The 16,412-nt window shown below is 45.5% G+C and overlaps 1 protein-coding gene across 5 annotated transcripts in view; it reads right to left on the reverse strand.

The window, feature by feature from the left end:
• RFX4 (regulatory factor X4) overlaps window positions 1–16,412 on the reverse strand; it is a 155,111-nt gene that overhangs the window by 101,716 nt on the left and 36,983 nt on the right. For all 5 annotated transcript variants that reach the window (XM_027592056.2, XM_027592055.2, XM_027592054.2 and 2 more), the window contains one exon: window positions 5,391–5,451. In XM_027592056.2, the coding sequence (XP_027447857.1) occupies window positions 5,391–5,451 (61 nt within the window). The remainder of the gene's footprint in view (window positions 1–5,390; window positions 5,452–16,412) is intronic.

Consider the following 16,412-nt stretch of genomic DNA (forward strand, 5'->3'; position numbering starts at 1 on the left):
AAATGGTGGGCTCTGGCTCTGGCCAGGTCTGAGGCTGATGCTATAAAAAGCCCAAACAAACAAACAAAACCAATCCATTTTATGCAATAGCAGTTAAGTCCACGATTTGCTGCTGGACAGACACACCAACCAAACACCCACGTTCAGGTGGGTCTGGTAATCCCCCCGGGCCTTAGCTGAATCTGCCTCCCCTTTGGGGGCCTTCTTGGGGGTCAGGCATTCCCCTGCTCGGTGGAGTGAGACTGTGACCCTCTGTTGTGTGCAGTTGCCTGCCTTGGTTTCCTCCTCTTTAAACAGGGGTGACAGTCCTGCTGACTCTACAGGGTTCTCACGAGGAGCAAGAGAGCTCGGCCGGCGATGTCACCTGGTGCAAGCCCACTTGCTCTGTAGGTTTGGCTGACGCTGAGCAACGGACTGACTCAGGAACTTAATGGTGTGCTGCAATGACGGAATCGGACCCGAACCTGGAGTCATCTAATCCATAACCTGTTTCTGGCCTATGAGCTACTGGGTTGGTATTCCAGAAAAGTCTGGGATTAGCCAGGTTCTAGAATCCTTATGCTCATTTTTTGGTTTAAGTCCCCCCTCCTTTTTTTGGACAAAAATGTGGCACTATCTAACAGCACGGTGTCACAGTTCTGCACTGTTGCTAATGCTTCTGTCAGGGCCGGGCTCGGGGAGGGGGCAGACCAGAGCTCTGGTGCCCACCACAGTCAGCTGAGGTGATTTGGGCACCGTTCTCCACCATAAGCCATCCCCCCTCGATATTCTCTTTCCATCTCTTCCCTGTCTCTACGCGTCTCTACTTCACCATTACGAACAGGGCCACAAAGAACATCTTCATGTGCCCCCTCGCACACCCAGGGGAGTGTTCGCCATGTTGGGGTCAAGAAGTGAAAGTGGTGGGGGCACACAGGAGAATGTTAGTGGGACTACAAAATCGCCCACTCAGGTGGCTTTACCATATCATATCTTAACCACAGCACAAAATACTTGAAAAAAAAATAGGTTCCTAGCTCCACACCACAGCATCTCATTCTCTGAGACCCGCGCTTCATGTTGCCCTGACTTCTGTCTCTCCATCCGCAGCAGAGGCCGCCGCCACACCTACTGGCATTATCTGACATCTCTGGCTGTTTTCAGACCTAAAACTGTTCCGTCTCCCTTTCCAGAACCAGGTGGCCTAACTCCTATTATGGAAGCAAATAATACTATGTTGCTGTTGAATAAAGGATCAAGTTAGAAATGGGTACAAAACGTCAGGTATAGGTCACACTTGATGACTCTGGTCTGGGAGCTGTGACCTGATCTAAAACTTGAACACGCTTTTTTGGAACAGAACCAAGCCCAACTTTCTACCTCCGGCCTCCAGGAGCATTTTAAAGGGAAACACAAAATTTGTTTCATACTAATTTGAACTACTGAAAGGACACGCATCACCCAAGACCTCATTTTAATATTTTTGAAAGAAAGAAAAAAATGCCCCCAACAAAGGGACAGTTTGGTCTTCTACCCTTGTTCTTTGGGGAAGGGCCTCCCTCCCTCTGTAAGTTGCAGAAAGGGAGGACGCCTCGAGCCCTGACTGGCGCACAAGGAGCTGGAAGAGACAAAGGGGACATGGGAGGTGTGTGAGAGGGTGGGGACATGTGCTGGCAGCGAGCGGGCCAGGATGGTGAAACAGGCTGCTTTCCATTTCTAAATCCTCTGCTTAAAGAGAGGTTATTGTGTGGCCGGGATTCCAGCAGCGCTCACCATCCCCAGCGGCTTGGGCTTTACTAACCCTCGTGACCGAGGATGCTGGAAAGTGTTTGGCAGAAGGCGTTTGACAATATTTGCCTGTTTTCTACTGGGAGCTGCCTCCAGATCACATGGCCTCAGTTATTTTAGGCTGCTTGGCCACTGTATTATTTGTTCTTAGAACGGGGATGGTCTCGAGGGCGATGGCGAGGGGGCTCATAGCAAGGAGGGAGAAGGTGGAGAAGCAAGTAGCTCCTAACCCAATTCCCCAAACAAGCCAAACATCCCAAGAGAGCTCAGCACACTCGGGCCGCCTTGGCAGGGAGACCAGTGTCCTTTCCTGGGCCTGACCCCCTCGTGGTCCTGTGGGGCTGCACACTGCCATTGCAGAGAGGGGATGGCATGAAGGATGCACAAGCCTCAGAGAATGAGATGCAATGGTGTAGAGCTAGGTTCCTATTTTTTTTTTTTTTTTTTAAGAGAGAGAGAAAAGAGTGGGATGGGGGAGGGGCAGAGAGAGAGGGAGAGAGAGAGAGAGAATCCCAAGCAGGCTCCAAGCCCAGCACAGAGCCTGATGCGGGCCTCAATCTCACAACCCTGAGATCATGATCAAAGCCAAAATCAAGAGTCAGACCCTTAACCAACTGAGCCAGGCAGGTGCCCCTTATTTATTTTTTTAAGAATTTTGTACTGTGGGTGAAGATACAAAATGGCAAAGCCATTTGAGCAGGCAAATTTTAGTCCCATTAACATTTTCTGAGCACCCAACACTTCTACTTCTTGACACCAACATGGAGAATATTCCCACAGGTGTGCAAGGGGGCGGGCATGAAGAGGTTCTCTGCAGCGCTGTCTGTAAGGGCGAAGATGAGATTTGGACACAACCTAAATGTCCGTCAAGAGGCAAGTGGCGAAATCTATCTGCTGCTGTCTTACGTGGAATCGTGCACAGCGGTCAGTTACAATAAGGTTGTTCTTCATGGACTAACGTGGGTATGGCTTCGGGACATTCCAGTGAGGAAAGAGCAAGCTGTGGATCAATACAGTGTGACAGGTTGGAGGACAGTATCTTTAGTGCGATATGTCTGCATTCCTTTTGGAAAGGAGGAAATACGAAATTCTAAAAATCACAACTGGAAACTTGTGTTGGTGCACATACACGTGAATGCGTAGACAAGAGACTAAACCACACAAGCACTGCTTCTCTAGAGGAGGGGGCAGGGACTGCAACAGAGAATGGACGTTACCCTTGTCAATGATGTTTTAGTTTTTAAACGAGGAAACATATCACTTGTGTAAATAAAATAGAAACAAAATAACTGTTTATGGAATTTATTTGTGTCTTGCCTTTTTCTAAAATGCTAACGAAAGAAAGAGAAAAAAGTCAGACAAGGGAAAGAGATGGAAAAATAGATGAACATCAGATTTAGCTCTGAACTCGCTGGTGGCCCGAGCAGAAAGGGTACACAGTCTGAATGATGTCATTTTCCCTTGCGAAATGGAGGGTGCGTCCAGTTCCTTTTGAGAGACCAAGTATTTGCGCTGAAACTACGTTCTAAAAATTTTGCTCGTGTGCAACTTTATATAGGAGGTCACATGTCTTCCACCACGGTTTGAAGCATGACTGTTTTTATTTAAGAGCAATGTCCATTGATGGGTATTAAGGAGGGCACATGTTGTGATGAGCACTGGGTGTTATATGCAACTAATGAATCGCTGAACATGACATCAAAAACTAACTATCCACTCTATGTTGGCTAACTGAACATAATAATAAATTAAAAATAAAATAAAATAAAACAAAGAGAAATGTTGGGGCACCTGGGTGGCTCGGTTGGGCACCCAGCTTTTGGTTTCAGCTCAGGTCATGATCTCGGGGTTGTGGGATCAAGCCCTAAGATGGGCTCCTTGTTCAGCATGGAGTTTGCTTGGGATTCTTTCTCTCTCTCTCACCTTCCCCCCATTTTACAGGTGAGTAGACTGAGGCACAGAGAGGTTAAGGACCTCATCCAAGTTTCCACAGCTGGGGAGTGGCACAGCTGGGCGTTCTTTCCTGGCAGTCTGACTTAAGAGGCTGCACTGTCTACCGGCTCACTGTTGCCAGGCAGATGTCGAGAATCATAGAGAAATAGGCATGAACAAGGTGATTTTCTTCGCTCCCTTTCACACATTTTTTATTCTGAAATATGCAACACGTTCAGGTTATTAAAGTCAGAGTATCTGCCGATTCCTTACATTTCTAGAAACTCCTGTGCCCAAAGTCCTTTATACAGGTGCCTCGTTAGATGTCTTGGCAATATGGGAACTTGTGTGGCCACAATTTGGGGGGAAGGCTGCAGGCAGAGGTTTGACCAGGGAAATAGAGTAGAATTCTAAAGAAAGCAAAAAGCAGCAAATGCAATGACAAAAAAAGAATATAGGGACAAAGGGATGGAAACAAGCTGAAGTCTGGAAACCAAGCTCCTGCAAACAACCCTTGCTCTCCTTGCAGCCAAGCGAGGCAACCTTCTCGTTCGAGAACACTGAGTTACACTCCTGAACGCTTCCCCCCACCCCCCCCCGCCCATGCTGTTTTCTTCCCATCTGTGCGCGGATTAGTCAGGAGACTCTAATGCGATTTGCTCATTAAAGCCCATCCGCTTCCTCTTCTCGTTTGTTCTCTCCTCTCCATCCTTCCCAAGTCTTCTTTCTCTTCCTTTCTTCCAAAGCAGGGGCTTTGCAGTTAAAGAGATCCAGCCAGGTTCCTGCCTGTGCCACTTGATGGTTCTGTGTATATTCAGGCAAATGACTTAACTGTCTAAGCTTTATTTTCCTCATCTGCGAAATGGGCATAACAATACCAACTTCAGAGAATGGTGAGAATGAGACCAGGCATGAGACACATACAGGAAGTGCCTAGCATGGAGTCTGGCACCTAAGAGCTCTTCATGCCTTCCCTTCCCCACCCCTTTTCCCTCCCCTTCCTTCCTTAATCCCCTCAAGTTTGCTGGGCTGGGCTGGGCTGCTAGGGGAATAACAGCCCTAAATGATGCGATGTTTGGGGGTGAATCTCCGGCGTGGACAGCTCTGGTGTTCAAAGCCGCAACACAATTTCTAAGTGAAGCTCTTAGAGGAGAATTTACCTCAAACATGAGAGCAACCACTTAAACAACATCCATTAAGTATTTCACCAAGTCCAGGAATTCCAAATATTAAAAAAAGGAAAGCCACTGAAGTAGATAATGCTTGTTCATGCTATTAATATTAAAATAATTGTAGTATAGTTGCAATTGGGTATGAATTCATTAAAGACTCATTGGTAGGGGCGAACAGACCTATGTTTCTATAATTTGCTGCAACGTTATTAATCACAACAATGCATTCCATTAAATCAGTGAATAACACCCACGTGGGATCCAGTCCTTGCCAGTGTCTTGATGATGGGAAACAAAATCTACCCCCAAATACAATAAATATGAAAACCCAAATCTCCAGTGTGGCTCTAAGTTGAGTATTTTACACAAAGCTGCAAATTAAATTGATTGCATGTGGGCTATTGGATGTCAAGTTCTCATGACAATGTCAAACTTCCCAGTGACACCCTGCTCTGTGGGTAGGAAGCGACACTTGCGTGAGCACCCCATCAAGAGAGGACTTGCTGAAAATGAACTTACCATTGCAGGGTAGCAGGGGTGGAGTGGGGCTTGGATGCTCTATTGTTTTCTTTTTCCTCATCTGTTAAAGGAAAGAAAAAGGAGTGACCTTCAGTAGGAAAAGTAAAGGGCCTCTCAATTCTCCCAAGCATTTGAGGAAACCTCAAATACTGATGCTCTGAAAGTAGTAACAGTTGAGCTCTTCCAACATGTTAGATATCTTCGTGAATAAGGCAAAAGGGGAAATTGACTTGTACAGAAAACTCTTAGAGCACTTTGCATTTTTCTTTGATGTAATTCGTCAGAGTTGAAGAGCCGTTTCTCTTCATCACTGAGCAATATGACTGTGTTCACCCAATTTACTATTTTTCCAGCTGCAGTTGGACACCTGACTCTATGATTCGGACCCTAAGAACATACCATTTGCTCCTGTTAACCCCGCGGAAGAGTGTGGGGTAAGGGAGGGGGAGTGTAAGTGTCCAGGAGAATCAGGATAAGCAATATCACAGTGCAAGGGCTAGCAAACTTTTTCTGTGAAGGGCCAGACACTAAATATTCTAAGGCTGGGGGGCCAAGAGGCAAAATCAAAAATATCATGTCATATTTATATAACAAGAATAAATATATTTCCACAAAGTTTTATTGGTAAAATTCAAAATATAGTAATAGTAATTGAGTACAGTTTTTGTAATATAGGTTTAATAAGAATAATGACATTGTTTTGAGGGAGGAGGCAACATTTTTCTTAACTAGGGTTCAAAGTTCATATTCTCTACCTTTGAAGAGATTACAAATAATCATTTGTAAAAACGATTCTTAGCTTACAGCCCTACGAAAACAGGCATTTGGCCAGATTTGGATTGTGAGGTTCTGGTTTGCGGACTTCCGCAACACAGCAACCTGAACAACAGATCCATCTTTACATCTAAGAAGAACTGCTCACAGTTTCATTGTGGATTAGCTGAGAAATACATATAATTAGCTTCATCCAATTCCTAATAAAGCCTATTGATAGAAATAGTCAACATAAGATTTCTTGGGCCACAAAATTTGACCCAAGAAGACCGGTATGGATTACAGTCTCTAAAGAAAATTAATGATGTGAAAACCTACAACTATAATCAACAAAATTTATTAAGAACATGTAAAATGGTCAGGGAAATAAATCTGTGGCGTAAATTTTATATGGAAAAGGATCTGAAGATTTCAGTGAGACAAAAATGAAAGTGGAAGAAAGTGAAGTATGCTTAGCAAAAAGAAATTTTTTAATAAATTACCCTATAACATTGAGTTCAGAAAATATTTTCTTGATGAAAATTTATCAAGATTGGTATAATTCTGATAAAATGTCTCTTCATAAACACTGGCAGATACTGCTGTTGCTTATTCAACAACTATACATACTCAGCTTCTTGCTTATTCACAGAACCGCAATTTATAGGGGACCATGTGTTCAAGGAGGGTGATTCCCCTCGAATCCTAGAGAGCTGAATGTCGATTAATTGAAATCTACCCATCGAGCCACTGATAAGGTACGTGTGGCAGGTGACATGGTGCCGGCCTCTCAGACTTACAGAAAAGCTTTCTGGAAGCTTCTGGGAAAGATATTTTTCCCTAATAAAAAGGAATTGGAGGCCTTGATTTTGAACTTCTGGCCTCCAAAACTGTGAAAAAACAAGTATCTTTTGTTTTATGCAAAAGCAACAAACAAACAGGTGACAGAGTCTGGCCTGGCCTGTTTTTGAACATGGCTGAGCAGACATGATAGGGAGGCAACGAGCTTTCAACTGGGAAGAGAGCAGCCTGAGGATGAAATCCACATTGAGGTAGCAGAGAGGAAAGGCGGAGGGACTGGGGGTTCTGTGTGTCATGTTGTACCTGATTAGCCAACCCCCAAAACAGCTGCCTCCCTCTTTTGTGAGATAATAAAAATTTTCTTAGTTAATAAAACCTCTTTTTGTTGGATGTTCTCTTCCCTGCCACCAAAGCCTTCCTAACTGATACAAACACTCACACGAAATGTTCTCAGGGACAAAGTGTCCCAGGACATCATGGGCTTGCCACCTGCTCACACTGCTTTGTCAACCTAGAGTTCCTTCTAAATGTTTCTCAGCCTCTCCAGCCTAGAATAAATACCTCTTTGAAGCACTCCCTGATACTCTCCAAGTCAGGCATTCTTCTAACTGTTCTTCTAACTGTTCTTCTACAACCCATCACTGGTCTCTCAGTTGGACAATTTAGCCACATCCTCTCCAAATTCAGTACTCTACTTAAGAAGGAGGAATGGTATCTTAGTCATCTCTGTGTTTCCTCCTAACAGTGCTTCCACTTGGCACTTGATTAAATATTTGAGTTTGCCTTCCACAAATGCCTTCAACTATCTTCAGAAAATAAATAGCACAATAAGGACCATGAACACATGAGTCTTACAAGAATATAGACAGAGAAAACAATACTCGACCTCAGTTGTTCACAAAGAAATAAAAAGAAAATAATAAGGCACAACTTTACATCTCTGAAAGTAATGAAAATTTAAGTAATGATAATCCCCAATGCTGGTATGTAAACAGTAAAACTGACAGTCACATACTTCTCTGAAGGTAGTGCTAGCTGGTACAAAGTTTTTGGTAAGCAATTTGGCAATAATATTGAGAGCCATCTAAAATGTCCAGTCACTTGACCTCACATCCCAACTTCTAGAAATTATACTAAGCAAATAATTGAAAAGAAAGAAAAGGCTATGTTAAAAAACATGATCGATTGAGTTTTTTCTTAAACAAGGAAAAGCCTACAAACAACCTAAATATACTGCTTAGCTTATGCTGGACCATGATTAATGTTTCCATTCCCCTTAGAACTGGCAGAATTTTTCCTCCCTGCTTCTTTAAATTTTAGCTTTTCAGCCAAGCTGGACTAGATATCAAAAGATCTACGCTCTAGAATCAGTGCCAAAACTTACTGGCCGTGACTGAGCAAACCCCTCATTTTTCTTCATTTGTAAACGGTCACTTTACAGGGCCATTGAAATGACTATATTAATTAATTCAACAAATATTCACTGAATACCTAATTTATTCCAGCTAGACACTGGGGATAAAGAAATTAGATTCCTGTCCTTCAGTCTGGTTGGAGAAAGAGAAAGACAAACAGTGGCGAGAAAGGCCAAGTTCAGTCAGAAGTGATAAATGCTGTGACACAGGTACGCAAGGGCAAGCCTGCCTGAGAAAGCCGAGGCTGTCAAAGGCGGCTTCCTGGAAGCAGTGATAAGTGAGCTCTAAGTCTCGGAACGTGCCAGAGATGGGAACCAGACGGCAAGGACAGTGGAACCAAGTTAGGGGAAGGAAGGTGGAGAAGGTGAGGGGCAGCCCAAGACATGGGGACCCATCAGATCACGCCACCCTCCCAGGAGTGAGATGGCCACAGCTTGGGTCCCTGTGGGGTGTGGGAAGGGAGGTGGAAAGGGACTCTTCCGACATTCTAATGACTCTCTTTAAGCTTCCAGACAGTTTCTTAAACTGAGGAGGATCATCATGCCTACCTTGAAAGGCTGATGGGGCAATGATGACATGAACTTAACAGAGGCTAAGAGCTCCCAAACCTCCCAAGACACAGCATTTGAGCTGCACCTTGAAGACACAGTCCGGGTTTTTTAAAATAACTTTGTTTTCTGTTCGCAAAAGTCATCCATGTTCATTTTTTAACTTTGGAAGATAGAGAGAAAATAGAAATCTAAGCCCCGACACAGAGAACTATTGTTTTAATCTTATTTACCTCCAGTCTGTTTTCAATGTTCTTGTTCACACCCGAGAACACGCACATCCCTAACTTAAAACAAGCGAGGGTCACACAGAGCACCCTGGCTTATGGCCTGTGTCCTTCACTGTTACAAGGATAGGTCAGACTTTGAGAGGAGGACTCAGAGGGAGGGGGTGTCCCAGGAGGAGGCAGCATGAGAAAAGGCTGGGAGGATGAAACCCCGGAGCCCAGGGCAGCACGCTAGGGGTCCACCTGGCCGCAGCCAGAAAAGCCCCTTGTTGGGGGAGTCCTTCCAGTGCCTCCCATGCAGGTCAGACCTGTCTCTGTTGTGTCAGCTGCTTTCCCCCAATTAACCTTCATCATGGCCTATTTCTGACACTAGTGAATGGAAAGAGAACTGGCTTTGGGGGCAGGCAGACCTAGGTTTGAATCCCACCCTAACTCTGGGTGGAACCCTGAGCAGGTCCTTAACTCATCCAAGCCTGAGGGTCCTTTCCCTAAAACATGAGAATCATAACTTAGATCACAAAGATGGCTTGAAAATTAAATATAGTATGTTAAAAACTAGACACATGAAAAAAAGAATACCTTAACAACCCTAATAGCATTTATTGGCCAAGTATTTAAGCCAGGGATGTGCATTGCTTTTTGTATGTCATCTCACTGGTTTCCTCCCGAGCGTGCTATGAAGAAGTCTTATGTCCGACTTTATAAATAAGGAAACAGAGCTTTGGTGAGTCTGAGTCCCTTGCAGGTGGTCGAGCAGCCAGTGAGTGAAGGTTGGATCTCACCCCACGCTCAGCATATGGTGGCTACTGAGGGTACTAACCAAGAACTGGTCTATCAGTCATCAAGCAGGTGCCTTCCACCTCTGCAGGCCCCTTGCTGGACCACTAGTGACTTTGTGCTCAGGGTCTGAATGGCCAGCCTCTTTCTCCCCAGAGAGGGTGTGTGTCACAGTCAGGCCCCTCCTATTTGGTGGCTGTCAATCCCAATTCACCAGAAGTGCTGGTTGCTCATTCATGCATCAAATATTGATTGTCGGCTAGGTTCCAGCCCTGTGCCAGGGGCGAAAGGGCAAGAACAGACAGAGTCCCTGTTCTCTTAAGCTCAGAGTCAAATTATCAGCAAATAAAATGTAAGGGCAAGTCCAGCACCAATGTGGGACGTGAGTTGGGCCTAGGGAGCTGACGAGGACGGGAGAGCACATTTTAGGCAGAAGGAAATAACCACAGTTGATAGAAACTTTAGGAACTGGTTCTGCCTAATGCTTTTTAATAGGCAAAAATGCCTCAAGCCAAATGAGATTCACGCCATAATTTCAGGCCAGCAAGATTCCCGGAGGCGCTCACGGCACAGGCGGGGCCATCCATCCACAATGGCCACCCTGCTCATCCTACCAAAGCCAGAGAGCAGCCGTCTGCATAAAAGGCTCCGGGCGACATGCCTCTTGCTGCGGCTCTGTCCTGCTCCTCACTTGGCAGTTGGGTCTCCAAACACACTCCAGGGAATCTCAGTGCACTTCCCAAGGGTGAGCACCTCTGCTCCCCTCTCTGGATCCACCTCCCAAATGAAACTCTGAGGCCAACTTTCCAGGCTCCAACACTGGCCCCAACCCTTGCTAGCTAGCTGTGTGACCTCCAACAACCTTTGGTGCCTTAGTTTCTTGTCTGAGAAACAGGGGTAATAATAGTACCCAGCACGGATTGTAAGGATTAATTAGCCACTCCTGGCACAAGATAAATGCTTCCCTAAGTATCCCCTATTACTATAAGAGTTGTCACTCTTTTTTTTTTTTTTTAAGATTTTATTTATTTATTTGACAGAGAGAGAGAGACAGCGCGAGAGGGAACACAAGCAGGGGGAGGGGGAGAGGGAGAAGCAGGCTTCCCACGGAGCAGGGAGCCCGATGCGGGGCTCGATCCCAGGACGCTGGGATCATGACCTGAGCCAAAGGCAGATGCTTAACGACTGAGCCACCCGGGTGCCCCAAGAGTTGTCACTCTTCTGGAGGGGCCAGGCACCTGGATCCCCATCCCATCCATGGGGCTGTGCCTCTGCAACAGGGTTATTTGCTCCTCCCCGACGCTCCTACAGCACCCTGGCTGGTCCCTAGCAAAGTCCTCACGGGGGTGGTCACTGCTTGCCCACAAGTGTGTCTGCCTTGCTCATTTGCTAGCTCTTTAGGGCACCCACTGCCTCACCACTGTCTCCAGCACCCACACAGGGTTGGGGCTCAAGAAGTATTTGCGGAATGAATGAATGAATGGCTAAGATAATATCACAATTAAATTCAGCGAACCCATTGATTTCATAAGCATACAAATAATAATACCACCAGAGAACCTTTACTGAGGACTTACAACGTGCCAGGCCCTCTTTACTTGGCTGCATTTAATTTTCACAACTGCCCAAGACAGTGAATGGCTTACCACACAGAAAACATCAAATACAGTGCTTGATGGCTACTTTGTGCTTAATCAATTTTAGGTCTGATTATTAATATTATCCCCTTTTATAGGAGAAAGAAACTGAGGCTCAGAGAAGTGGGAAGCAATTTGTCTGAGGTCACACAGCTCCCGCGTCCAGGAGAGGACCCAGTCTAGCTGATGTAGAAACTTCCCGAACCCAAACAGTATGAGCCTCACCCTCTCTTCCGACCTCTAGTACTGCACTAAATATTTTAGGGAACATATTATCTGCCTAATATCTGCTGATTGAATTCACAATATTTGGGAACCTATTCTAGAATGTTTCCTGCCTGGAGCCAGTGTGGCAGAGTTTAATATTGAAGGAGAAAGTTTCTAAATTAATTACTTCTTTTCAAATCCCAGGAAAGGTTCAAGTTTATGGGAGTCTCGAATTTCACTTCAAAGTTCTAATTCTATTTCCTTTCATTATACTAACCTGGCTGCACCTGGCCAGACCTCACCTGTTGGGAACATGGGCCTGCCAAACATTTCATTTCCCCTTATCCAACCCCTTCCCAGCCACTGCAAACGACACCAGCTGATGATTGGGGTGCCTGGACCAGGTCTTTGGCAGTGGGCACCAGCCCCTGGCAGCAAACCCTTCTCCCCGTGGGAACAGGGCTAAGTCCCAAACAAAACTGCGATGTTGGCAGCATTGCTCTGAAGGGGCCCCCACACCTGCCTCCTCTTACCTCCACTGGGTGAATTCCTTCAGAATCCTGGAGTAAGAAAAGGTCTTTCTAATTTTGATATAAAACCCGAAAGCCATAACAGAAAATATTGATAAATTTTTCTACATAAGAAATCCAAAGCTTCTATGTTGGGGGGGGGGACCTACACCTTAAGTAGAAAGATAAAAACATGCCTGGGAAAATTGCAGTCATACCACAGACAACGATCTCATTTCCCCACAGCAGAGAGAGCGCCACTAAAACCAGAAGGAAAAAGACTAAGAACCAAGAGAAAAAAAAAAATAGGCAAAGCACCTGACACACAGTTGATGGAAAAAGTATAAATGTTCTTGAAATGTGAAGAGATGATTAATCTCAATTAGTGAAAATGAAAACTGCACTAAAATACCATTTCTCAGTCTGATTGGCAACAATCCAAACCTCGACCACACAACTCTGCTGTGAGGCTGTGGGGAGTGGGGGAAATGGTGCCTCCCCCCATGAGGAGGTCATCTGGCAGAGTCTCCTGAAATCCCATATGCTCTTTACCCAGCGGTCCTACGTCTGGGAACAGATCCTATGGCTACACGTGGACACGTGGGAATGAACAAACGTAAGGTTATTCGTTGCAACTTGTCTGTCATGGTCAAAGTTCAGGAACAGCCCAGTGCTCATCTGGTGAACTAAATTATGATACATCCTCACAGCAGAATGCTACACGACTGTGGAAGAAAGATTAAAAACCAGAGAAGAATGAAGATGCTCTCTGCTCTTACTGATATGGAACACTCTGGGGGTTATTATTAAGTGAAAAAAAGCATGTCATAGCAAAATGCATATAGGTTGCTGCCTTTTTTTGTGTTAGAAAGTGGCAAAAAGAAAAGGAGTGCCTGGCTGGCTCAGTTACTGGAGCATGCAACTCTTGGTCTCGGGTTGTGGGTTCGAGCCCCATGCTGGGTGTAAAGATTACTTAAAAATAAATCTTTTTTAAAAAGTCACAAAAAAGAATATATGTTTGAATTTTTATTTGCATAAAGAAATAAAATACCGGCAGAATACACCAAAAAAAGCACCAGAAATCCTGGAAGAATACACAATAAACAAAAGCATGTACCACTAGGGAGCTGAGGTGGGAAGACGGGGGTGGTGGGACCGAGACTTCTCAATGAGCACCTTTAAGGCATTTTGATTTTTGAACATATTAAATACCCTAAGTGTGGACACATTAAAAACTCCTCTACTGGGAAGGGAGCATCTGAAGAAAGAATCTATTCCTATGGTTAAGTGGTCCTGGAATGCCATAAACTGCAAGCAAATTACAAAGACTCATAACCTGGCATGACTCTACAGTATTTTGCTTTCCTAATATCCATTTACCTAACCAACACTGTGCACCTACTATGTACCAGGACCTATTCTAGTAAGTGACACAATTAGGCATGCTCCCCTGCCCTCAGGTGCTTATGGCCCATGGAGGGACCAAGTGGAGGGGCAGAGGGGCCCAAGCACAGATGATGGACTGGCTCCTTCTCCACAAGAGGAGAGGACTTAGAGACACTTGAGGGGACAGGAAGGGCAGCCTGTGATGGCAGAATGGATGGCTGAGGAAGGGGAGGATTCTGAGGGGTTGTCTTAAACCGTGGCCTCCTCTCCAGCCAGCAGTCTTGCACTTGGCTTCCCAGCTAGGAGTAAAACTGCAGCAGACACCCCACGAGGGCCATCAGATTGTTAAAAGCCTTCATGGGAGGACTTCCTATGGATGCCCCCCCACCCCCCGCCAGGACCTCCCACTCTAAGTCTGTGCCCTTGCTCTAGAAGTTGTCAGAATGCCTTTCTGCTCTTGGCAGGGGGCTTTTGTCCACGACTTGGTGGGAATACAAAAAAGTTTCGCTACATTTCCTCTTCTCTGGAACCTATCTTAGGAAGTTACAAGATCTCAAATTGGATAATAAACTGACATGCTAAGTGAGCGGAGTGGGGTGAGGGAGATACGATACAGCCCTGAAATATGAGGAGATTTTAATAGGATAATGATGAGTCACATGAAGCTGTGACCCACTGTGACCCCGGTTGTAGGCTACCAAGCCACTGAATGCCAACCTTCCTCTTCCTTGGCTGTAAAAATCCTCCTGGTCACCAGCAGACCATCTGTGACTGCCGTGATGAGTTGGTGAGGGGTCGGGGAGGGTGACGGGGGAAGGTCTGCATGCCTAGTGAGGCAGGTGAGACAGAATGGCTGCTGGCAGGAACTGCCAAGCAGGGGAGGGAACAGGACATGGTGTGGACTATCTCTGGAGAGAGAGAGTCACCTTTCCACACTCCCACCACCCCCAACACGTGCAGTCCGGTAATCCTTAGAGATAAAGGGCAGACTCTGGACTCCCATGTAGGATACAGGATGGAGGCTGGAGTCACTGACTTAGACGTTAAGGGAATAGTGACCTGAAGGGTGGGGGGTTTGGGGCATATCTGGGCCACACCGAACTTGTCCTCTTTCCCAAGGAGGGCAACAGGAATCCCAAGGGAATCCCACCGGCTTCCTGCCCTGTGGACGCGTCCTGTGGCCCTGGTCTCTCCAATCCTCTCCATCCTACTGATGCAACCCTGCGCTATAGCCTCATCCCCTCAAACTAGGTGGGAGCTCCCAAAGTGTCCTCCTGGCTCTAATCCACCCACACGGAATCTTCACATTAACTTTCTGAAAATGCCACTTTGATTTGTCCCTCCTCCACCCAGCTCCTTCAGAGGCATCTCAGCTACCACATTCCAAACCCCTCATCAGGAATTTATGTCCCTCAATAATATGGCCCAAATTACTTCCCTAGCCCGGTTTCCCACAATCTTTCAATCTCTCTGCTCGAGCCAATCTGGAAAATTCCCAAAGCTCAAAACCTTCCTCGTGGCTTTCTGCCTCCCAGCCCTTGACCATCACCACTTAAAGGAACCAACCACGTAGATCCTCTGAGGCCCAACACAAATGCCACCTCCTCCAAGATGCTTCCCTAGTCACCTTCCAGGCTGTGACCTCTCCCGACTTCAGCATGCATTCCAGTCACCTGGGGGTTGTGTAAAGATGCAGAGAATGTGCAAGTGAGTCTGGAGTAGGCCTGAGAGTCTAACAAGCATCTCTAACAAGCTTCCAGTGAGGTTGTGCTGGAGCCCAGGACCACTCCTGGGGAGGCAAGTTAGAACACCTTGCCTCATTCAAATGGAATTGATCACATATGGCCTTGTATTATTATTCAACAGTGGGCCTGAGCTCTGCTTCTAGATTAAAAATTCCTTGAGAGCACAGAACCACAGAACCACAGAAGAGGCTACTTACATGGTAGGAAGAGAGAAAGCTGTAAAATCAGACGCTACTAAGTTTGGGTCTTAACTCTGCCACTTACTTGCTATGACACTGAATAAGTCCCACAACCTCAGAATCTGCTTCCTCCTCTGTCTGTGAGAACACCTCCCTCCCAGAGGATTAAAGGAAATCATGGTTGTGATGATGCCTAGCATACTGCCTGATGCTGAATATAGTTAGTATTGAATAAATATATTATTATAATATTCAATATATTAGTGAATACTGAATAATATTTAATTTATTTTCTATTTTAATATTAGCTCTCTGCCTTTTCCTTCCTTGTATAACTTTGGTTTTTCTACGTAGTCTTGTACATAGTAAGTGCTCAGAGAATCCTCTACAGGAACTTCTGTTCCACCCATACAATTCTGCTCAATTCACACTCCTGGGCTCTCCTCACTGGACATGATACTCCAACCAGTCCTGACCTGAAAATGCTTTACATTCAAAGTCTTCCTCTTTGTTGGTGAATATGCCATCAGAAACATAAAAACCTACTAACATCTGCTCGAAAGAAAATGCAATTCGTTTGGGTTGGAAATGGGCATTTGTGACACCCTGAATTATGATAAATAACCCATCCACTCCTGTTCAGACTCTCACTCATCAGGTAAGCCTTAGCTTAACCTCACAGATCCAGGGTTTTCTTCCCAAGTGCATTCTATCAAAATGTCTCATGTCCCATTTCCTTGTGCTCACTGAAGCTCTTTTTGATCAATTAAATGCCCGTCTTCTGAGCTGCTAAAAAGGGCATAATAGAGAGAGCACTGTAGAGGAATCAAGACGTGGG

Source organism: Zalophus californianus, chromosome 9 (assembly GCF_009762305.2).
Source record: "Zalophus californianus isolate mZalCal1 chromosome 9, mZalCal1.pri.v2, whole genome shotgun sequence".
In the NCBI taxonomy this organism is placed as follows: domain Eukaryota; kingdom Metazoa; phylum Chordata; class Mammalia; order Carnivora; family Otariidae; genus Zalophus; species Zalophus californianus.